This window comes from Elephantulus edwardii, unplaced genomic scaffold (assembly GCF_000299155.1).
Source record: "Elephantulus edwardii isolate Elephantulus edwardi_28Jun2011 unplaced genomic scaffold, EleEdw1.0 scaffold00020, whole genome shotgun sequence".
Taxonomy (NCBI): Eukaryota; Metazoa; Chordata; class Mammalia; order Macroscelidea; family Macroscelididae; genus Elephantulus; species Elephantulus edwardii.
The window spans coordinates 9,058,301-9,083,531 of record NW_006399770.1 but is presented as its reverse complement, the minus strand read 5'-3'; the positions used below and the strand labels follow the sequence as shown (position 1 = coordinate 9,083,531).

General features: G+C 39.8%; 1 protein-coding gene across 1 annotated transcript in view; it reads left to right on the top strand.

Annotated features, from left to right (window-relative positions):
* The window catches only part of DPYD (dihydropyrimidine dehydrogenase), a 1,462,963-nt gene that overhangs the window by 879,584 nt on the left and 558,148 nt on the right, over positions 1–25,231 (top strand). The window contains exon 15 of the mRNA XM_006882430.1: positions 12,059–12,127. Coding sequence (XP_006882492.1) covers positions 12,059–12,127 — 69 coding nt within the window. The remainder of the gene's footprint in view (positions 1–12,058; positions 12,128–25,231) is intronic.

Genomic DNA, 25,231 nt, shown 5'->3' with positions numbered 1-25,231 from the left:
TTTATCAATTTTATTTTTATTGTCATTCTCTCAATGTTACATTGCAGGAAAGTTGCATCAATTTAATTATAATTGTATTTGTACCAAGGTAGAATGATTGTTGTTGTTATTAAGTGTCATCGAGTCATAGACGACTCATAACAACCCTATGAACGAAAGACCTGAGCACTGTTCATAGAGTTTCTGGATGCCACTCCTGCTTCCAAGCTTCTTTTCATTGGGAAGCTCCACCCAACTCTGTCCACCATGGGTAACCGTTATCATATTTGGCACATCAGTGTCACAGTGTTTCTCATCACATCAACCATGAGTTACTTCTGTACAGCAATGCACAGACCAGTGCTATCCTACTTGGAAACCCTTAATGTCTGTGTTATCTAGTGTTGTTCTAAATAAGGAACCAGAAAGTGACTTTAACAAACAAAAATTTATTCTCCTACAGTTTAGGAAGCTAGAAGGCCAGATGCAGGCTGTTGACGCTAGGAGAAAGCCAGTTTTCTCCCAGTCCATCGTGGAGGAAAGGCCTTCTTTCCTCTAGGTGTTCATTATATACCTACATGCCCTGGCCTTTTCTGATGGCAAGAAGCTTCCTCATACAGGGCCTGGGTTATGCTCTCCACTTCTGACAATTCTTCTTTGGTTAAGGTTGTTGTTATTATGTGCCAATGAGTTGGAACTAACTCATTGTTGATCCTTCAATAGGTTTTCAGAGGCTACACAGGAGCAAGGTGATCATCTTTCTCCCTTAGAGCAGCTGATGGCTTTGAACTGAATGTTTTTGGTTTTGCAGCACAACTCCTTACCACTAGGCAACCAGAGCTCTTATTTTAGAAGACAGTGAAAGGAAAACAGTATATTATTTAATTGCTCCAAGTACACAGTGAAATATTGCCACTGCTTAGGGTAATATCTCTCTCTCATCGATAGTTACCCCACTTTACTAAATTGGTGTTTTCATGGAATGGATTCCGACTCTGCCAACCCCACAGGACAGACTAAAACCATGCCACAGAGTTTTCAAGCTTATGATCTTCATGGGAACAGATCACCAGGTCTTCTCTTCCTCAGAGCAGCTGGTGGATTCAAACCATCAGCCTTCCATTTAGCAGCCAAGCATTTAAAGCCATTGAGAGACTCCTAAAATTCTATTCACTCGCAGCATTCACAAGCATTTGACACTGATAAGTTCTGTGTCCAGGACAATTCTCTTGGTGATATTCATTTCTCTTCATCAAGCTCAACTGTATCTCCTCATGATCCGTAGCAACCTATAGGCCAAATGATGATTTTAATCAGCCCTGGCACAATCAATATATATTTGAAACAAAACAGCTTTATCAAAATCAAAAGTGCCATTTAGAGAGGAGGAACCATGCTAGTCACTAGTGACAAGCATATATCACGTCCTCCTGTCAGCACTGGTGAGAATCACTTCCCAGCAGCACGTCTTAGATCTGCTGCTGCAGAGCTGGAGTCTGCCTACTAAACACATCCTCCCTCCTGTCCCTATTGTCTTCTCTATTGTTCTTTATTGTCCAGTGCCCCCCTGAGTGGAGGACATGCCTGTTATCACAGTACTAATTTAGTAGCCTCTTAATATTTGTAAGGGACCAGTCGTGTTGTAGTCTGCCCTGTTATCCTAAAGGCAGCATCTCTCTGCCAGCCAGAATCTATCACTTTCCCCTCAGAAGATAAGTAAAGCCCTTTCTGTGTGTCTTACAGTCTCAAGAACACAGTGGATTCCAGCTATAAGTTGGTTTGGACTCAACAGAAATGAGTTTGAGTTTTTGAGATTTGAGGTTTTACTTGTTATGTGCTGCCAAATTGCCTGTGAACCATAGAAACCCTATGCAGAGCAGCTCTGAATTCTGCCCTGTCCCAAACCAGTCTCACTGACTCCGACACATTTATCCCCATTGCCCTAGTTACTCTATCAATCCAGGAATCTTCCTCTCCTGAGCTGTCCCTCCACCCTTCCAAGCATGATGTCCTTCTCCAAGGACCAGTCCCTCCTGGTCATGTGCCCAAAGTATGTGAGACAGAGCATCAAAATCCTTGCCTCCAAAGAGCAGTTTAGTTTCACCTTCTCCAGGACAGACTTAATTGTTTTCTTGGTGGTCGATTTTATGTTCCATACTCTTCTCCAGCACCACAACTCAAAGGCACCAATACTTCTTCTGTCATCCTAAGTCATTGTCCAGCTTTCTGATGCATAGCAAGTAATGGCAAAGATCATGACCTGGATTAGGCACACTTGAGTTTCTAGATTGACATTGTTGCTTTTCAGTATTTTGGAGAGATCCCTGACAGGAGATTTTCCCAGTGCAATTTGTCTTTTGATTTCCTGACTCCTGGGGCCAAGACTGTGGACTGTGGAGCTGAGCACACTGTAATTGTTAACAACCCCAATCTTTTATCTATCTATCAATTTGGATTTGTTTTTGTTATGTGCCATTGAGTCAAGTGTTACTCAGAGACCCCATGAACAACAGATCTGAACTGTCTCATATCCTGTGCCATCCTCACAATTTCTGACATACCCAAACCCATTACAGAGTTCACCGTGTCAGTTTTCTGCTTAAAGATCGTCCTCTCTTTTCCCAACCCTCCACTTTCTGTAGCATGATGAACCTCTCCAAGGAATAGCCACTCATAACAACATGTCTGAAGTATGTAAGGTTGAAGCGTTATCATTTTTGCCTCCAAAAATCACTCTGGCCACACTTTATGCAAGTCTTTTATTTGTTCTGTTGACAGACCATAAGATATTTAGCACTCTTCTCCAATAGCACAGTTTAAAGCATCAATTCTTCTGTCGTCTTTATTTATTGTCCTGCTTTCACATACGTAGCAAGTGATTGAAAAGAATCTGGACCAAATCAGGAACACCATGGTCCTCAATTAGACATTATTGCTCCTCAATAATTTGGAGAAGTCCCCTAGTGCAGACCTTCCCAGTCCAATATGTTTCCTGATCTCCTGACTGCTGGAATAAAGGTGCTGATTGTGTATCCAAGTAAGATTAAATCATTGACAACTTCAGTCTTTTCTCCATCTGACATGATGTTCCCTCTTGGTTCAGTGCTAAGAATCTTTGTTTTCTTGACATTGAGGTGCAATCCATACTAACGGCAATATTCCTTGATCATCTGCAGCAGATATCTCCAGGCAGCCTCCCTTTGAGTAAGCAAGTTTGTGTCATCTTCATAATGAAAGTTAATGAGTGTTCCTCCAATCCTGATGCCACATTCCTCTTCATAGAGTCCAACTTCTCGAATAATTTGCTTAGCATACATGTTAAATAAGTCTGGAAAGAGGATACAACCCTGACAAACTCCTTTCTTTATTTTAAACCACGTAATATCCCCTTGCTCTGTTTGCACAACAGCCTTACGTCTAGATATAGGTTTCACATGAGCATAATTAAGTTATCTAAGATTATCTTTCTTCTCAATGTTAGCCATAATTTGTTATTACTCACTCACACAGTCAAATACTTTTGTATAATAATAAAGCATAAGTGGACATTCTTATGATATTCTTTACTTTCAGCCAAGATTCATCTGACATCAGCGATTATATCCCTGGTACCATGACCTCTTCTGAATCCTCCATAAACTTCTGGCAATTTCCTATCTATGTACTGTTCTAGCTGTTTTTTAATGATCTTCCGTGTTTTACTTGTTTGTGATATTAATTATATTGTTCAATTATTTCCACTTTCCATTTGGCCAACTTTCTTGGGAATGGGAATAGATAGGGCTCTCTTCCAGTCATTGGCAGCAACTGTCCTCCAAATTTCCTGCCATAAACTGGTAGGCATATCCAGGGCTGCATCTGTTGGTTGAAACATGTCAGTCAGTATCCCATCAATTCATAAGACCTTATTTTCTGACAATGCTTTCAGTGCAGCTTCAGTTTCTTCTTTCTTCACCATTGCCTCTTGTTCATATGGTGGTGGTTGTTGTTGTTATGTGCCATCGAGTCGTTTCCGACTCATAGCGACCCTATGCACAACAGCTCTAAACCCTGCTCTATCCTGCGCCAACCGCACCGCCTCTGACACACCCATCCCGATTACCCCAGTCACCGAATCAATCCATCTCATAGAGGGTCTTCCCCTCCTGCGCTGTCCCTCCACCCTACCAAGCATGCTGTCCCTCTCCAAGGACCCGTCCCTCCTGGCAACATGTCCAAAGTATGTCAGACGAAGCCCCAGAATCCTTGCCTCCAAGGAGCAGCTTGGTTTAATCCTCTGAAATTTGTCAATGGCAGTTATTTTTCTTTTCTTTTTTTTTTTTTTTTGTACAGTTTCTTAGCAACAATTCATTGTCTGACTCAAGCCTTCTATTAAACAAGATGAAACCCAGACATCAGGCTTTTTTGAACAACAAGCTGTCTTCCAGCTCAAGCCTTCTCCTCCTCAATATGAATTATATTTCAATATCAAGAAAACAAAAATCATCTGTACCAGTAGCAGCACTTTTTTTACCTTCTCTTTCTCTATTTAGAGCAAAGTACAAACTCAGTCCCCCATTACCACAAATTTTGCAGTTAAGTCTGGCTCTTTTGGGGAAATCACAGGGGTGAGCACATCCGGAGTGCAATGGAAAAGCCTTGCCCTGGGAAATCTCCTTCGTGCTCATGGCATCCCCAGTGACAGCACTCTAATAGATAAAGAAAAGATGAAGTTGTCAGCTATTTCATTTAACTTGGATCCACAATCAACACCCATGGTAACAGCAGTCAAGAAATAAAAAAATGTGCATCAAGGAAAATGTGTTTTCCAGGACTTCTCCAAGATGTCAGTTTGAAGACTAAGGTGTGCCTAATCCTAGCTGTGTTCTTTTCAACTATTTCCTCTGCCTCCGAAAGTTGGTAAATGAATAAGGAAGACTGAAGAAGAATTGGTGCCTTTTAATTATGATATTGGAGAAGAGCGCTGAATATCCCATGGATTGCCAAAGAACAAACATGTCTGTCATAGAGGAAGTACAATCATGATGATGTTTAAATGCAAGGATGGTGAAACTTTGCCTCATATATCTTGTGCATGTTGCCAGGAGGGGCCATTCCTTGGAGAAGGACATCATGCTGAGAAAGGTGGAAGTAAAAAAAAGAAAAAGAAAGAAAGGTAAAGAAGGGAGCTCCCTTAGTAGATACCAAGACACTAGTTTTATTAGAGTTGGTGATCATTATTCCCTACCTTCTCTCTCCCATCCAGGGTTTAGGCAGATGGAATGTGGTGCCTACCCTTAGAAATAAAGGGGGCAGGAGCTAGAGGGCTGGGGCAGGGACACAATGATCAGGACTTTGAAATGTTGGCTCTACCACAGGAAGGACTGATGTCGTGAGTGACATGAGTAACACTGAATGACAGTAACTTTGGTTATGCAACTGGCTAACAATTTTTCAGTCTGTATTTTTAAATCTGATGGGTATTCTAGTGGATAAAGAGTTTCACTGCCTACTTGAAGGCAAGCAGTTCAAATCCATTACCTCTTCCATGGGAAAAAGAGAAAAATCTTACAGGCAATTTATAGGCTCTGAAAACCCACTGAACGGTTAACTGAGAGTCAATTCCAACTTGACAGCACTGAAGAACAACTCCAGCACAGTAGAAATTGTGAGGATGATGCAAGATTAGCAGAGTCTTTATGTTTCACACAGGGATGCTGTGAGTCAAAGCTAACTGCAGACACCTAGCAACAGCAATGAAAAGGTTGGAAAGTGGGCTTAGATTCAGAGCAAAGAAGTTGACGTAAAATCAGAGAAAAAAAACTTCCTATGCTCTCTATTTTCTTCAAACCCTCAAGGTCACCATGTACTATACCCATTGTTTATACTCTTAAGGGCTTTCACTCAAAATTTTTTTGAACTAGAAGCTACTTAAAGCAAGGTCAACTCACAAAAGCATATCTCCAAGCATAAAGAACAAACTTGTGAATCTATATTATTTACTCTGATGTAAAACTTAAAATTTTAAAACCAAATCTTGTCTTAAAGATGATATGTTTAGCCAAATTTACTGTTCTCAAATACAGAAGTGATAATTAATAGTTAAACACCTGAGCTTGCAATTATAACTCTGTTTGTTTGGTGGTAAGCCTTAAAATACTGCATCACCTAACACAATAGCTTATTTTATACTAGAAACATAATTGGAATTATTGACCATGACTGCTTTGATTTACAAGATATATCTATGGATAAATTTATCTATGGAGTTTTTTTTTAGTCTGGTGAGAACATGGTGACTCATAATGGAATTTATCACTTGACTCTGATTTTAGGCATAGCACAAATCCTTTATGCCTCAATCCCACATACTTTGAAAATGTTATCAGTAGGAACCGTCTCTGGGTATTGACATCATTTTTGGTTAGGTAGATAAAAAAAAGGAAGAGCCTCAGTGAGATGGACTGAGACAATAGCAGTAACCTTGTCCTTTGCTCAATTGTTGCAACTGTCCTGTTTGTGAGGATGACGTAGGATCAAGTCCCATTTCATTTTATTGTTCATGAGGTGACTGTTTCATTTTATTGTTCATGAGGTGACAGTGGGTCAAAACTGATTCAATAGCATGTTACAAAAACAAACAAACCCTAATTACTGACATGAATCAGTAGAGCACATTCTATGGGACCAGAAAACACTGAGAAACCATTTAAATTTTCTGGAATTCATAGAGTTGAGGTAATACAGTAGACCAATTCCTCTGATATTTCCTCTTGACCCTTAAGTATTAAAGAAACAGGTTTCCTAAAGTCAATTGTAAATCAATCAAACAGAAGCCTAGTAAGCAGTTGATTAAAACCATTTTTCCTTGGCATTGACTCTTTCTGAAGAATTATCTATGGATAATCAATTTGAAGAAACAGAAACTCCAATGTCAGAGTAGAAGTTGTGTTTGTTATTATATAAACACTGCTCTTGCCCCATTTGTTTCTATTACAGTATTTTTAGGTAGAGTACAGCTCTGAACCCTGTCCCATCCTGTTCTCTCCTTAATATACTCAACATGTTGCTGTTATGTGCTATTGGACTCATAGCAACTCTATGTACAAGAGTCATAAACCCTGCACTATCCTGTGCCAATCTTACTGTCTTTGACACACCTACTCCCATTATGCCAGTCTGAGTTAAATGCTTAAATGCTTAACTGAGTTAATCCATCTTATCGAGGGTCTTCCTCCCTTTCACTGCCCCTCCACCCTCCCAAGCATGATGTCCGTCTCCAAGAACTAGTCCCTCCTTGTAACATGTCCGAACTATGTCAGATGAAGCTTCAAAATCTTGCCTCCAAGGAGAAGCCTGGTCTCACTCTATTGAAGACGAACCTCTTTGTTCTCCTAGAAGTCCAAGACATCAATTCTCCTTCTATCATAACTAGTCATTGTCCAGCTTTCTGATGCATAGCAAGTAATTGCGAAGACCATAGCCTGGATCAGGCTCACCTTAGTATACAGACTGACATCGTTGCTCTTCAGTACTTTGGAGAGGTCTCTGATAGCAGACTTTCCCAATGTAATTTGTCTTAATTTCCTGACTGCTGGTGCCAAGACTGTTGATTGTGGAGTCAAGCAAACTAAAGCTTTTTACAATCTCAATCTCGTCACCATCCATCATGATGCTGCCAATCAGCCCAATGGTGAGAATCTTTGTTTTCTTGAAATTGAGCTTCAATCCATATTTAAGGCTACAGTACCTTCTGCAGCTAGCACTTCAGGTCCTCCTCAGTTTCAGCAAGTAGAGTTGTGTCATCTTAATAAGGCAAATTGTTGATGAGTCTTCCTCCAATCCTGATGCCACATTTCTCCTCATTGAGCCCAACCTCTCAGATAATCTGTTCTAATATAGATTAAAAAGGTATGGAGATAGAACACATCACTGGATTACACCCTTCCCAATTTTAAACCATGCAGTGTTGCCTTGCTCTGTTCTGATGACTGCCTCCTGGTCCAAGTGTAGATTTCACAGAAGCACAATAAAGTTCTGGGATTCCCATTATCTCAGAGTTAACCACAGTTTATTGTGATCCACATAGTCAAATATCTTTGCGTAGTCAATGAAACACAGGTTGACATTCTTCTGGTACTCTTTGTTTTCAGACAAGTTTTATCTAACATTAGTTGTACTATTCCTAGTACCACGGTATCTTCTAAACCTAACCTGCACTTCTGACAGTTCTCTATTGTGCTGTTCCAGTCATTTTTGGAAAATTTTCAGCAGAATTATGCATGCATATGATATTAATGATATTGTTTGATAATTTCTGCACTCTGTTGGATCACTTTTCTTTAGAATGGGAACAAATACAGATCTCTTGCAGTCAGTTAGCAAGGTGGTTGTTTTCCAGGTTTCTTGGCACAACTTGGTGAGCACATCTAGGACAGCATCTGTTAGTTGAAATATAGCAATTGGTATACCATCAATTCCTGGGGCCTTGTTTTATGCCAATTCTTTCAGAACAGCTTGAACTTCTTCCTTCATCCCCACAGGCTCTTGCTCGTATGTTGTTTTATGAAATTCTTCTATGTCTGCCAATTCCTTTTAGTACGATTACTCTGTGTACTCTTTCCATCTTCTTTTAATGTGCCCTGGATCATTTCATATTCTGTCCAAATGCAGTCTATCAGTCTGTCTTGTGGAAGGCCTTCCTCTCTTGTGCTGACCCTCCACATTTTTAAGAAGATTGTCTCTACCCAAGAAATAGTCTCTCCTAACACACCCAAGGTATATGTAATGAATATTCACCATCCTTTCCTCTAAGGAGCATTCTGTTTGCACTTTTTCTAAGACATATGTTTGTTCTTTTGGAAGTCCATGGAGATATTCAGTCGTCTCCAACTCCACAACTCAAAAGCCATTATTTCTTACTCTGTTAACATTATTCATTGTCCTGTCCTCATATACATAGTAGATTAGAAAGATGATGGCTTGAATCAGGTGCACCTTGGTCTTTAAATTGACATCATTTCTCTTCAGGGCTTTGAGGGGTTTCCTGACAACAGACTTTTCCAATGTCTTTTTATTTCTCTAATATGGTTCTATTTCTCCAATATGGTCTATAAGCTATCATCACATTGGATTTTGGACCCAATAAATGAGGAAGATTTGTGTTGTGACAAGTAGAAAGAGGTGAGGGACATGTCTGTCCTCATGGGAATTGTTTTTGATGTTATTAATGGGGACAGTTTCCCTTTGTGAAGATGGTAAAGGTCAGGCAGCTGTCCTCATGCTGCCCCTGCTCTTTTTACAACTGCTAAATAGGAAGAATGTTGGCCCTCAAACCTTCTAGCCACTTCAGGAGAGGGAGGAAGATGCAGCAATCTCCTTCCACGATGATAGTACCCTTGCATACCTTAAGGACTAGTGCCTTTCTGTCCTTTAGGATCTCTGTGACTTGAACTTTCTGGCAACGGATTTGGCTTAGTGGGTTAGTTGACATGTTAATCTAATTTGCAAATTACAGATTCAATAAATTTTGAATTTAAGCCAAAAAATTATTTTCCTTTTATTTTGGGGGGGTCCTACATATGGATTTTATTCTTTCAGCATAGAGGTTAGAACATGAGCTTTCCATATCTGAACTACCTTGGTCTGGGACCTAGTTCTCCTCTATTAGGTATATGAAATTAGCATCTCAGTGCTTCAGAGTCCTCATTTGTGAAAAGGTTAAAATAATGTTATTGAGTTGGTTAAATAAATAAACTAAAACAGCACCTAAGGCATGGTGAGAGCTGTGTCCTTTTATCTGCCTTTGTTCATGTTGAGCTTGGATTTGCAATTCCATCTGTGCAGTAGAACTGCTCTCTAGGACTTTTCAGGCCTTTTGGAAGCAGATCACCAGACCAGTCCACTGAGTCCCTCTGGGGGGGGGGGGTCATAATCTTCTACCTTTATGTAGATGACGGCTTAACCATTAGTGCTACCCAGGGACTTCTTACAAATCTTAACTACCATGTATTCCTTCTCTAAGTATTGTTGTTGTTATGGATCATCAAGTCAGAATGGACTTGTACCTGACCTTCCAACAAGTTTTCAGAGGCAGGAAATTAATCATACAAGAGAAGTTTGCCCATTTCCACCCCCTCACTCCCCCCACCCCAGCCCCAGGAGCAGCTAGTATTCTAACTTCTTGTCTTTGAGTTGATAACTCATTGTCCATTAATCTACCAGAGTAGATAATAGAAGTATCTAGATTTTATCAATGAAGAAACTCAGTATGTGGTCCAGGACTGCACAATAAGTGGTAAAATCAAGGTTATAACCTGAGCACTCTGGGAGTTCCAGGTTACCAGTACTCTCTAAGGAGGGAGTGCTGGTGGAATAGTCTACAGAGTTGTTCTGCTAGCCCAAAGACAGCTGTTCTCTGGTGGTTCTAATTGTTAGTGGGACCAAGGAAGAAACACTAACAATCTCCTCCCATTCAATTAGTTATAATATGCTGTCAAGTCAAGACCGACTCAGAGTTGACCCTAACATGGGTTTTCAGAGGATTTAAATTGTAATGGAGGAGATTGTCCATCTTTCTCCCTCAGAGAAGTTGGAGGCTTTGAACCACATGCCTTTGGATTGGTAGCACAATTCCTTACCCCTAAACTACCAATATCTGAAACCAAATAGAAGATCAGCTATGAATTAGTTCATAGAGTTGCCATTATAGGGTTACTGTAAGATCCAGGTTAAATAATACAGAATAAACTTTAAATTATTATGTAACCATTGATCTTGTTGTTGTTGTTATGTGCTGTTGAGTCGCTTACAACTCATTGTGATCCTATGTACAACAGCTCTCAACCCTATTCTATCCTGAGCCAACCTTATTGTCTCTGACACATCTACCCCTCATTCCCCTAGTCACTGAATCAATCCATCTCATCAAGGGTCTTCCTCTCTTATACATGCATAAGTTGCAAAAACAACAACATAAGTTATTACTAAATTTCACTATTTATCTTCTATAGTTCGAAACTTTTTGTCTATACAAATAATTGTATTAATACATGTTTCTTTTATATAACCCTTTGCATGTACAGAAATCATTGTGATTCCCACTGAGAATGACAAAGTTAATGTTATTATTGCCATTTTATTTACTTATTTTAACTTTATGCTGTGATTTGGGTGAAAGTTTACAGAGCAAATCTGTTCTCTATTCAAGAGCTCACGCACATTTTGTTCCATACCATTGATTTAAGGCCCTACAGTGTGACAGCCCCCATTCCATATCCTTCCTGCATTTCCTCATTTCCATTCCTCCTTCTTTACTGTCCTTTACCACCTTCTGAACTTTATCTTTGGGGAAAAGATGACCTTTTCATCTCAAATTGTTGGTTATTCTAAAAAGGTTGTATCTCTCTTTTGTTACTATTCACTGGATGTCCCTGTTATTTTGCTAAAAAATGTGCCACTGGGATGTGTTTAGGTCCATACTTGAAGGAGATCCAAGGGTCATTGTCTTAGGTGTCCAAGAAATTTCCTTCTGACCAGGGTACCTCACTTTGTTTAAGATTTTGAGTTCCCACACACACATACTATCTCCATTATTAAAAGGAAAACAACAGAGAATCAACAGTTATGTGCTCAAATCTTCACAGGTTATTATTATTGTTATGTGCCATCGAGTCACCTGCAACTTATAGCAATGCTCGTACAGCAGCTCTGAAGCCTGCCCTGTCCTGAGCCAGTCTCACTAATTCTGGCACACCACCCCCGTTGCCCCAGCTTTTGTATCAATCCATTTCATGCAGGGTCTTCCTCTCTTGTTTGTCCCTCTACCCTCTTCCGAGCATGATGTTCTTCTCCAAGGATCTGTTTCTCCTGGCTGTGAGAAACTCTCCACCCTGAGTCTGAAGTCTGAAATTGCCTTTTCTGATAAACTTTATTATTTTGAATTTTCTGACTTATCTTTCAGTACATAGAACATTGATTTTATAATGAATTTAACTATGTTATATGTATTTATATGTGTCAATATTAATATATCTTTGCACAGCTGCCTATTGTTTGGACTTTATTCTCTATATTTTCTTTTATGTTTCCCTTTTTAAAGATTGTGATTGCCAGCATCATGTGCAGTTACAGCAAAAAAGACTGGATGGAGCTCTCCAAAATGGCTGAGGTAATGCTTTCTTTACTACACATTTATTTTATTTCTTCTGTCCTATCTTTATTAGTTTTAAATAAAGAGCTGCCATGAAAAATAATACACTGGTAGTAAAATTGAATTGAAAAATGGTAACTTAAAACATTTCTATTATAATTTGTTTACCCGGTATTTTCATTAAAATGATGGAAATGTGCATTTAAAAGGAATCTATTCTATAAAAGTAGTCCCTTGGATTTCACACACAACCTAAAAGTCTTTTATTCTCTGAATCCATATATCCTTTATTTGCATATTAAGCAAACTGTATATTATGATGGATGCCATGATAAAATTTAATTCTACCTTTGAGAATCTAACTTGATCTTACCCTGCCTTTAGGCAAACTAGTTTGACAGTGAGAGAAGAAATTTTGAATATAAAACTCTTGAATATTTAAAATATAAAAGGTTCATTTAATACTATTCTAGTTTGAATACAGACATGCATAAAATGTTAGGACAGAACGTTCCTGAATGGAACAGTAGTCAGCAGGTTTTCTATAATATAAATTGAATCTTGCACAAATGCAAACAACTAACCATGTGTCTCAAATTTGTATTTCAAATAGAAAAATACATACTTAAAATTGCACATTTACGTCCATCATGTTGTCATGGCAAATGCTCTAGACAATATTACCTGGGTTTTCTTGAAAATGTATCAGAAATGTTGAAGGCTAAATCAAGCAACACTTATAAGTTAATTGACATTACATTATAAAATGTTTAAAGCTTTCCATGATGTTTAAAAATGTTTGTTATGCATTTTATTCAGTTATCTTATAACTATGAGGGGAAAATTACTTCTGAGCTTAGGGGGTGAAATTAAACATGATCAGTAATTGGCTCTGTGATCTCCTGTGCTGGGTCCATTTTATGCTTGTATTTACCTAATTGAGCGTGAAGTCTGCCACAGAGCCCATGCTTGGCATGAGTTTTGCCAGTTTCAAGCTGACTGTGATAAATATAAGGTGTTCTGTTGGCAGAGTGGTTAGTTTGTTGTGCTAGTAATCTAGAGATTCCCAGTTCAAATCTACCAGCTGCTTCACGGGAGAAATATGTGCATTCTTATCTCATTAAGGTTTATAAACGTGAAGAGCAGACAGAGGAGGGTCACAATAAGCCAGAGCAAATTCAACAGCAAATGGTTTTGGTATGATGAATGTTGTTGTTGCTGTTGTTGTTATGTGCCATTGAGTCATCTGCGATTCATAGTGACCCTAGGTACAACAGCCCTAAGTGATGTTCTGGTCTATGCCAATCTCCTTGTCTCTGTCACGCCTGTCCTCATTACCCCAGTCACTGAATCAATCCATCTCATTAAGGGAATTCCTCTTCTGCACTGTCCCTCCACCCTCCCAAGCTTGACATCCCTCTCCAACGACTGGTCCCTCTTTACAACATGACCAAAATATGTCAGATGAAGCTTTAGAGTCCTGGCCTCCAAGAAAGAAGCCTGGTTTCACCCTCTCCGGGATAAACTTGTTTGTTCTCTTAGCAGTCCTTGGTATATTCAATACTCTTCTCCAATACTACAGCTCAAAGGCATCAATTCTTCACCTATCATCCCTAGTAATTGTCCAGCTTTCTGCTGCATAGCAAGTTATTACAAAGTTATTACCATGCCCTGTATCAGGTGCATCTTAGTCTCCAAACTCACATCGTTGCTCTTCAGTATTTTGGAAAGGTCTCTGAGAGCAGACTTTCCAAATGCAATTCACCTTTTAATTTCCTGGCTGCTGGTGCCAAGACTGTTGATTGTGGAACCAAGCAAACTAAAGCTTTTAACAACTCATTCTCTTCACTATCAATCATGATGTTACCAATTGGCCCAGTGGTGAGAATCTTTGTTTTATTGACATTGAGCTTCAATCCACATTGAAGACTGCAGTCCTTGACCTTCTGCAGCTAGCACTTCAGGTCCTCCTCAGTTTCAACAAGCAGGGTTGTATCATCTGTATAAAAAAGGTTATTGATGAGTCTTCCTCCAATCCCATTGCTATATTTCTCCTCATAGAGCTCAGAACCCCAGATAATCTATTCTGCATAATAAATCCCTGGCCTACACCTTATCCAATTTCAAACCATGCAGTGTTATCATGCTATGTTCTGATGACTGCCTCCTGGTCCAAGTGTTCTGGGATTCCCATTCTTCTCAGAGTTAGCCACTGTTTGATGTGGTCCACAGAGTCAAGTGCCTTAGACATTCCTCTGTTACTCCCTGCTTTCACCCCAAATCCATCTAACATTAGTTACAATATCCCTCATTGGAAAACATGGACTTGGTGACAGAAATGAAGCTGAAGATAGAATTTTGCACAGTCAAGGATTAATTCATTGCAAATATGTTTTATAACAAACATAAATGCAGTCTATATAAATGAATTTCACCTTTTGGTATGCATATAGGAATCAGATTGTTACATCTGTGGAAAGAACCACTGGAGAAGCTCAATTATCAGCTGTGAAAAATTAAGCCAGGTGCTGATTATGACTACTCGTTTGTAAGTTCAAACTGAAGCTAAGGAAAATTAAATAAAATCCACAGGAACCAAAACATGACCTTGAGTCTATCCCACCTTAATTTGAAAAGCATCTCAGGAACAGGTTTGAGGTCTTCAATACCAATAAGCGAAGACCAGAGGAGCTGTGGAAGGATAGCAAGAATATCATCCAGGAAGAATGCATGGGGTCATTACAAAAACAGAGGAGGAAGAAAAGACTAAGATGAATGTCAGAAGAGACTCTGAATATTGCACTAGAGTGTCAAAAAGCCAAAGCAAAAGGAAGAAATCACAATATTAAAGAGCTGAGCAGAAAGCTTCAAAGGGCAGCGCAGGAAGACAAGTAAAATAATTAAATGTACAAAGAGCTGGAGTCAGAAAAATCAAAGGGGCTGACCTTGCTCAGCACTTCTTAAGCTCAAGGAACTGAAGAACAAATTCAAGCCTTGAGTTGCAATACTTAAGGATGCTTTGGGCAAAATATTAAATGATCCAGGAAGTATTAAAAGAAGACAGAAAGAGTATACAGAGTTATTGTGTGAAAAGGAATTGGCAGATACAGAAGACTTTCATGAAATGACGTATGAGCAAGAGCCTGTGATGATGAAGGAAGAAGTTCAAGCTGCTCTTAAGGAATTGGCTAACACCAAGGCCCCAGAAATTGATGATGTATTTCATCTAACAGATACTGCCCTAGATGTGCTCAGCAAGTTGTGCCAAGAAATCTGGAGGGCAACCACCTGGCCAACTAACTGGAATAGATCTATAAATGTTTCCATTGCAAAAAAAGGTGATCTCACAGAGTGCAGAAATTATCGAACAATATAATTAATATTACATGCAAGCAAGATTCTGCTGAAGATTATCCAAAAATTACTGGAAAACGTATCAACAAAGACCTGCCAGAAGTGCAGGTCGGGTTTTGGGGTGTTTTACGTTGTTTTGTTTTGGGTTTTTTTTGGTTTTTGTTTTTTGTGTTTTGTGTGTGTGTGTGTGTGTGTGTGTGTGTTATGAATGTTGAGAATTTTAATTTCTAATTTGACAATTTGAACTCACTAGGGAGCTCTGGTGGCTTATTGTCATGGCATGACACTGTGTTAGAGTTTACTCATAGAGGACCCGTTAGTGGGTTTTCACACAGAAGGAAATGATTGTCCATTCTTTTTCCATGGACCAACTGGTGGGTTTGAATTGTGTGCCTTTGAGATTGCAGTGCAGCTTCTTACCAGCAGGCTACCAGAGAAGCTGTTGTGTACCACTGAGTCACGACCAACCCATAATGGGTTGGTGGACCAAACCCTAGTGGATTTTCAGAGGTAGTAAATCTCACAGAACAGCTGATGGTTTCAAACTGCTTATCTTTGCTTTAGAAGTACAATTGCTTACCATTAAGCCATCTGCTTTTCTGCTTATTAATAAAGAGTTATTCTGTCAACACAGAGGTATATGGTTCAAATCCATGAGCTAATCTGTGGGGAAAATATAGACATTATCTTCTTAAACCAGTATACTGCCTCTGAAAACCCATTGGAGGGTCAGCTCTGGTTCAGTTCAAATCTGACAATACAAAACAATAACAACAGTTGCTCTATAATGAGTCAGAATCGACTGAATATTAGTAAGTAGCTGAAATGTGGGAGAAAGATGTGGCAGTTGGCTTCTGCAGATATTTACACCCTTGGGAACTATACGAGGCAGTTCCGCTCTGTGCTATTGAGTCAGTATGAAGACATGTTGATTCTGTGGCACTCAGTGAGATGAAAGGTTTTATCACAGTACTTGTTTCTCTGCCTTTTCATAAAGAAAATACTTTGTAAATTTTTTCTTCAGAAATAGACAATACATTTTAAGTAGATGCATTTACTTTATTTGAAATTTTATATTGGTTTGCATACAAAATTTGTATACATCGTTTTTCACACACTCCTTCACTCACACTGTGTTTCTTACGGCCATTTCCATAAATTGTGTTTTATATAATTAATTACCATTGATCTATACCGACTATTACCCTGTCTTTTAGGGTCCTCATGGGATCTTTCCTAATTCCTTCATTTGCTGCCTCCACCCAACAGACTCTATGACCCTGTGATTTCCCCCATCCACACCCTCAGCCAACCTCACCCTTTCCTTGTTCCTTTTGACTTTTATACATACACGTCTTACTAGTTATCCTTCTATTTTTGCGGTAATAGTCTTATGCAGTATTTGTCCTTACATGAGTTTACTTTTTAGAAGTCTAGGACTGCAGCCTTCAGTATGGACTGAGGCTCAATGTCAAGAAGACAAAGATTCTCACCACTGGACCAATCGGCAGCATCAGGATGGATGGCGAAGAGATTGAGATTGTTCACAGCTTCAGTTTGCTCGGCTCCACAGTCAACACTCTTGGCACCAGCAGTCAGGAAATTAAAAAGCGTATCGTGATGGGAAAGTCTGCTGTTAGGGACCTCTCTAAAGTACTCAGGAGCAACGGTGTCTCTCTGGAGAGTAAGGTGCGCCTGATACAGGCCATGGTCTTTCCAATAGCTTATTATGCGTCAGAGAGTTGGACAATGACTAGGGAGGACAGAAGGAGAGTTGATGCCTTTGACACGTGGTGCTGGAGAAGAGTACCGAACGGACTGCCAGGAAAACCAACAGATTCATCCTAGAGAGGGTTAAACCAGGCTGCTCCTTGGAGTCAAGGATTCTGGGGCTTCGTCTGACATACTTTGGGCATGTTGCAAGGAGGAACGGGTCCTTGGAGAGGGACATCATGCTTGGGAGGGTGGAGGGACAGCAAAGGAGGGGAAGACCCTCTATGAGATGGATTGATTCAGTGACTGGGGTAATCGGGATGGGTGTGTCGGAGGCAGTGCGGTTGGTGCAGGATAGAGCAGAGTTTAGGGCTGTTGTGCATAGGGTCACTATGAGTCACAAATGACTCAACGGCACATAACAACAACAACAACAGTGTCCAATTATAAAATACAGATGACTGAAAGTTATTATGCAGTCTATCTTTCAATATGACTTTCCTCACCGTTGAATTTGACTTTGCCATGGGAATGGACAGAAATACGTGAATAAGGCGTGCTAACCTATCCACAAGGGGATTTACTAGTCTCACCAATCCAGAAGGAAACTGGTCTGTCTCACCATTAAATTGAGTTTATACAGCAGCAAAATGAAAAAACCTCATCACTAGGAAGAGTAATTAAGAGATCCTACAGCCATTATAGCCACAACAGAGAGCCAGAGACTTGATGTGAGATGGAATTCTGAAGCTGATACACCATTGGAACTGGAACAAAGACCCTTTGCCTAAGTTTGTTGAAAAACTGGAGTGGAAAGCCGTAATTCACAGGGCTAAGGATTTTGTAAAACTGGCTTAAAGCCATGACATTCATGGCTGAGGTGCCTGAGAGCTCATTTCAGAAATCATCATTACTGTATTCTGCTACTAACCTTGATTATAATCTTTTGACCTTCCTTGATATGGTTCTTTGTGGTCTGTGAGCTATTGCATCAGATTTTGAACCCAGTAAAACAATAACATTGGTGTTGAGACATCATGGGAATTGGTTATGTATTTTTTTATGCTTTTTACAGGAACAATTCCCGTTTATGAAGCTGGAAATGGTCAGATATAGCTGTCTCTATGTGGCTCTTGTTCTTTTTATGATTGGTGTCAGAAGTGAGATTTGATGTGGTGGCTCCAGACTCCAGGAATGGTGGGGTTTTGTAAGAAGTTAGGGGTTTGGAAAATTGTTAAAAAAGAGCAAGGGCCATGTGGGGAGGGCCATATCTGACATTTACCAACTTCACAGATGGAAAGTCTTACCATCCACAGCATCAATAACATAAAACCAATTCCAATGAGGTCACATATGTCCCCCGTGCTCTCATACCTCTTTGTACAGTCTCAATGCCAGTATTACTGCTTTTCTGGATCCAAAATCAGACGTAATAGCTCACAAACCACATAGAACCATTTTGGGGAAATCAAAAGGTTTTAATTCTGATTATAACAAGATACAATCAAGATAGCTCCCAAAATGTGCATACTGGCACCTCAGTCTCGAGCCTCATGGCTCTAAGTGCTCCCAGGTTCTCAGTCCTACCAATATTAGCTTCCCACCCACAATTATCCAACTAAGTTTTGAGTCCTGCCAATGTTGCCTCTCCAACCAATTGTCCAACAGAGTTTCTGTCCTGCTAACATCGCTCTCTTACTCCAGGCCCCATCTCACCTCACATCAATTCTATAGTTCAGCCATGACAGCTGCTGCTATGCCAAAGCATGGCCTACTTTTCACCAGGTTGAGGGATTTCTCTCTTCTCTGGCTGGGAGAGTAACGAAGTTGAAATTGTTAGTTTCTTGCAAGGAATTAACAGTTTCAACTTTGTTCTCCACCCTTAACTCATCTATTTCATGTGCATATGGCCTGGGGCCTATACCCTTGTCTCAGGACAGAAGCTGCTTAATTTTTTCTTTGTCTTTTAGTAGCACTGAAAATAGCCATTTTAGCTGCACTTCTGTGGAATTTGTTTTTCATTACGGCTTTTCTAGCATGGATGGCTGACTATGTGGAAGAGCAAGTATGCCAATGGAGCATGTTGATTTATCCACAGAGGGACTGGTTATTTACCATTCTAGAAGATGATTGGCCAGTCTCAACAATCTTGAAGAGGATTGGCTAGTCTCACCAATAAATTGAACAGCTCTAGCTACAGAATTAGAATTCTTCCCCCAAGCCAGAGCTGAGACCTTCCACCAAATTTAAGGAAGCATATAAATTGACCCAATATACAGCTTTACTACCAGAAGCCAACTTTAACTACAATATCATCAACCAATTTTCTTCCAGTTAAGCTAAAATCTTCTAATCTTTTTTAAGATTAAAAATATTTAACTTGGACTAGATATCCTGCTTTATCTGACCCTTGCCTACCTGCCCATTAGTTTTCCTCTCTACATTCCAGCCTATGGTAGGTGTTTCTTTGTTTTGTTTTTCTTGTCTACTAGTGAGTCAGAGCTGACTGGATGACAGCTAACAATAATCATGTAATCAGCTCTCATTGGTTTTGCTGATTCCTTTGCCCACATGTTTTCTCTAAGTCTTCTGGATATTTAGAATGAACCTTCTTGTTCTATACTTTCCAGCGTCCTGTGCTCACAGGCCAGTTTACCTTAAAGCTAATGAAGTGTGTGACATTTTTTGAACCTATGAAGTTCTTTATGCAAAGGCATTTGACTGTGTGGATCATAACAAACTGTGGCTGACTCTGAGAAGAATGGGAATCCCAGAACATTTAATCGTGCTAATGCGAAACCTATATGTGGACCAAGAGGCAGTAGTCAGAACAGAGCAGGGTAACACTGCATGGTTCAAACTTGGGAAGGGTGTACGCCAGGGATGTGTCCTGTCTCCATACCTTTTCAACCTGTATGCAGAGCAGGTTATCCGAGAGGCTGGGTTCTATGAGGAGAAGCGTGGCGTTAGGATTGGTGGAAGATCTATCAACAATCTGTGTTATGCAGATGACACAAACCTGCTCGCTGAAACTGAGGAGGACATCATTCACTTACTGCAGAGGGTCAAGGACTGCAGCCTTCAGTATGGACTGAGGCTCAATGTCAAGAAGACAAAGATTCTCACCACTGGACCAATTTGCAGCATCAGGATGGATGGCGAAGAGATGGAGATTGTTCACCGCTTCAGTTTGCTCGGCTCCACGGTCAACAGTCTTGGCACCAGCAGCCAGGAAATAAAAAAACATATTGCTATGGGAAAGTGCGGTTAGGGGCCTCTCTAAAGTACTCAAGAGCAACGGTGTCTCTCTGGAGACTAAGGTGCGCCTGATACAGGCCATGGTCTTTGCAATCACTTGTTATGCACCAGAGAGTTGGATAATGACTAGGGAGGATAGAAGGAGAATTGATGCCTTTGAGCTGTGGTGTTGGAGAAGAGTATTGAATGTTCCATGGACTGCCAAGAAAACAACCAGATTCATCCTGGAGAGGGTTAAACCAGGCTGTTCCTTGGAGGCAAGGATTCTGGGGCTTCGTCTGACATACTTTGGACATGTTGTAAGGAGAGACAGGTCCTTGGAGAGGGACATCATGCTTGGTAGGGTGGAGGGTCGGTGCAGGAGGGGAAGACCCTCTGTGAGGTGGATTGATTCAGTGACTGGGGTAATTCGGGTGGGTTTGTCGGAGGCAATGCGATTGGCACAGGATAGAGCAGGGTTTAGGGCTGTGGTACATAGGGTCGCTATGAGTCGCAAATGAGTACATAACAACAACATGAATTTCTAGCCCCCATTATTTTTGTGTTTGTCATTTTTAATCCATTTTTAAAGTGGGTTGTTAAAATTGTTCAAGCTTCAGACTCCACAAATGCCTGGTCTGTTTCAGCCTGTGTTTTACCTCTGTAGCATTTATTAAGATAGCAATTAAAAATTATCTTTTATTGCTAATCCTCTACCCTGCATGTTACAAAGCAAGCTACGTAAGGACAGCTCATGGGGAAATCCCAGTGATTTGAGTTCAGGATTAAGCAATGAAAAATTAGTGACTATTCTTGAAATAGTTATTTAATGAGCTGATATATTACCATGTGACAAAAAAAAGAGTGAGGGAGAATAAGAAGATTACATGGGTAGTATGACATTTTATGTATTTATTTATAATCACAAACTTTAGGTGATTAAAGTAAAAAGCTGACATTTTCATGGCAGGAACTTGAAAGAGTCTTGCTAACCCTAACCCCAAACTGGAAGGGCGAAACAAGAAATGTCCAGTCAAGAGGAACAGATTTGAAAACCAAATGGCCACAAAATAAACCATATTGTCATTATTTTAACCTGAATTATGGTAAAAATTATGTTGGGAAATGAAATAGGAGTTGTAGTAGGAAAATCTCCAACAGGTTGCACAATATAAAAGCAGGCTGCACACTGATGAAATATATAGGACAATTAAATATTCAACCCTGAGCCTGGATGGAAAGCAGATAGAAAGGACCAGAAGACGTATAGGCTGAGATATGGTCATTGATTTTCTGCTTCATGTGTATCATTACGTCAGAACCAATCCATAGCTGACCCTCCAGCTTGTTTTCAGAGGCAGTAATTGTACTGGAGGAGGTTGCCCATCCTTCTATGGAGTAGCTGGTGAATTAAAATCATATGCCTTCATTGCAATACAGATTCTTACCACAAAGCCAGCAGAGCTATTAAATTACTTGAAGGTAGCTTAGGAAAACAGATCTTTAAGGGCTCTGAATTAAAAAGCACGCCAAAGGCCAGGTGACTTTAATGGTAGGTGTTTTGGGCTAAATTCTCTAAAGAAGCAAATCTGTAAAATTAGAGAGAGAGAGAGTGTGTGAGTGTGTTTTGTGTCATTGACTCAGAACTAACCCATCCCTGACCCTCCAGCAGATTTTCAGAGGCAATAAATTGCATGGAACAGCTGGTGTGATCCAAACGTCATGCCTTGGAATTGCAACATAGCTTCTTACCACAAGGCCACCAGGACTCCATATGGCTTTCTCAGTTGTGGAAGCAGACAGGTCCCAAATCTTGGATCAACTGGAGTCATATCCTGAAATACATGATAGCAGAGTCTGATAAATCCAGCCATCTGTAGGCCATGTGGCAGGCTGCTGACTCACTTCCTAAAAACCAGAGGTCAGAGGCTGAAGTGTCAAATATAAAATTAAATGCAAGACCCAGAGAGAGTGAGCTTTGCCAACACATCAATATATACTGGTTGCAGGCCACATCTCCAAGGAAACTCCCCTTTCAATTATCTATCTGGCTGCTCATATCACATCACAAAATTAGGAGTGGTTACATGATATCTGCCAAACCACTGGAAATGACAGACTATCAAATTTGGCATTTAGCCTTAACCATTATAGTAGGTCAACACAAGTTCATGAACCCAGAAATCTGGAGTTGAGGAGAATTACTTTGTCACCTTTATTCCTTGCCATAATAATGCCCCTCCTACCCTCCATGGGTTCTGATGGTTGCTCATAAACTAATGCAGTCTTCCACATCACATGGCCTTTATAATAGCATGTAAGGCAACTCTTTCATATGGACAACCTTTTCACTCTGTTTGGAGACCCCACACTGGGCTGCCATGGTTGCTCTCCAAGCCCTCAAAGCTACCTACTTTTCTCAGCTCTTCCTAATGACATTAAGACTACGTTGATCAGAAAGACAAGGGAAAGGAAGGGTGATGGAAAGAAGAGTAGAAGGGGTATCACCTGATTTTCTCATCTGTAAGGCGAAGGATTATGAGGATGCCACAGGATTAGGCAGTGTTTGATTTCATTCAGAACTAACTTGATGACACCTAATGGGCACAAAGAGCCACAGTTTTTCCTATAAAGTGAGTCAGTTTTACCAGTTGTTCCAAGAATTCCTCCTTACCATTTATTCCAAGAATTCCTCAGAATAGTTTTTTCTGTTTTCCCTTTCCTTTCGTTTCGTTTCGTTTCGTTTCCTTTCCTTTCCTTTTTGTTATTCCCTTGGAAATATAGGTAACGGAATGCAAAGTTAGTTTCCATCAATCTTTTTAAGATTAAGACTTAAATTTTTTAAATTTAGCACTTCCACTTGAAAGTGCTAGTGAGAAGAAATAACAGATTCAAGTTGCTATACTTATGTTATATTTCTGCTATATTTATGTTATATTTGTTAAAGTTTATTTATATTAAATTTATTTAGATCTCACACAGTAAACCTGAGTTAGCACCATTGTTTTTCACTTTTTAGACAAAGAAACTGAGGCAAATAAAGTGCAAATATAGTCAAATAAAGTGTCCCAGCTCATATTAGTACTCTTTGTTTAAAAGGGAATGAAATCTGATTCTAGAATGCATTCTGGAAGAATACATACAGTGTACCATATAGACAAATGACCAGTGAATAGATAACATACCAAGTTTAAATGAAAAATAGGTAACACGCACTATTAGAAACAGTAATATATCCTATGTCACACTGCCTTATCCATATTACTTGGTTTCATAACACTTGATGTGAGACAGAAGAAGCTCTGAGCTGAATGACTGAATGCAAAAACTTATGAATCAGAGTTAAAATGCATGCTCAGTTTTGGTTAATTTAACATTTTATGCTAATTAAGCAATTAGTGCACTTTGAATGATTATGGTTACTAAAAAGTAGAGGTAACTGCCTTTTAAGGCAATGTGCATCCTGAAACAGAAATACTTGTGCATAGGATAAATGGATATTCCCACTATCATAGACACACCTTGAATAAGGGGATCTCTATTTTTGATGGTTAGATGCCCATTTCAAAATTTCTTCTAGTGGACAGGTATAAACGTAAATATAATATTGAGGAGTTTTTTTATTAACCATTCCCTTTAAAACTTTATCTTGAATATTTAAAAACACCCTTTCTGCTATTAAGTCAGAACTGGCTCATAGCTGACCATTAGCTCTGGCGGGCTGTGAATCATATAGGGGGAAACTGACCATCTTTTTCATGCAAAATAGCTGGAGGATTCAAACTGCTAGAGAGGCAAAACCTCGAGTCAGCAGTCCCATTCTCTATGGATTATGCCACCAGAGCTCCTTCTAAACAAAGATAATATTAAAGTAAGTTCTCAGTAAGTGTTAATTTGTATTATCACTTGCTTATTATGAAATGTATGTCTCCACACATCTGGTGGCATACTTTGTAGTGAGTTATACTGCTAAGCAAGACACTGTATATCTCTAGAAGTTCCAATCCAGCAAGACTCGGAGGGAGAAAGATTGGCAGTCTGTTACACTTGCAAACTCTGTGAAGAGTCAGCTGAATAAAAACTGACATGCCCAAACCATATCAAATTCCTTAGCCCACCAAGGATTAGAACGTAGTACAGTCGACTGTTCTGTGTTGGAGCTCACCACTAAAACAGCAGGGAAAAGGAGCATCATTTACTGGAAATTTTCAAGTAACATAAAGCATTTAAAACTTGAATTAGAGAAGCAAAAGCCTTTATGCAGTAATATTAGGAAACAGACTTAATGATCAAATGAACTTCCACAAATAAGTGGAAGAAAAAAAACCTAGCTTGCTAATGAATAAAAATAGGGAAGAATAATAGGTGAGTGACTCTAATCTGTGGCCCTATGGCCTGTCTTTAATTGTTTTTGGTGAAACAGTCTTCTAGGTCATATAGCCCTGGTGTATCTGTTTGCTGTACAGAGGTAACTGGTGGTCGCTGTGAAGGTGAACACTGTGACACTGATGTGTCAAGTGTGATAATGGTTACCCATGGTGGACAGTGTTTGGTGGCACTCCCCGGTTGAAACAAGCTTAGACGCAGGAGTGGCATCCACTTCCGAAATAGCTTGCCTCCAGAAACCCTATGAACCTGGAGAGAGGATAAAAGTCACAGATGTAAGTCTCGAGGACTTTCATTCACAGGGTCACTATGAGTCACCTATGACTCGATTCCACTTAACAACAACAACAACAATAGGAAGACCTGAAGTGCTTACTGCAAAAGGTCAAGGACGGCAGTCTCCAATATTGATTGAAGCTTAATATCAAGAAA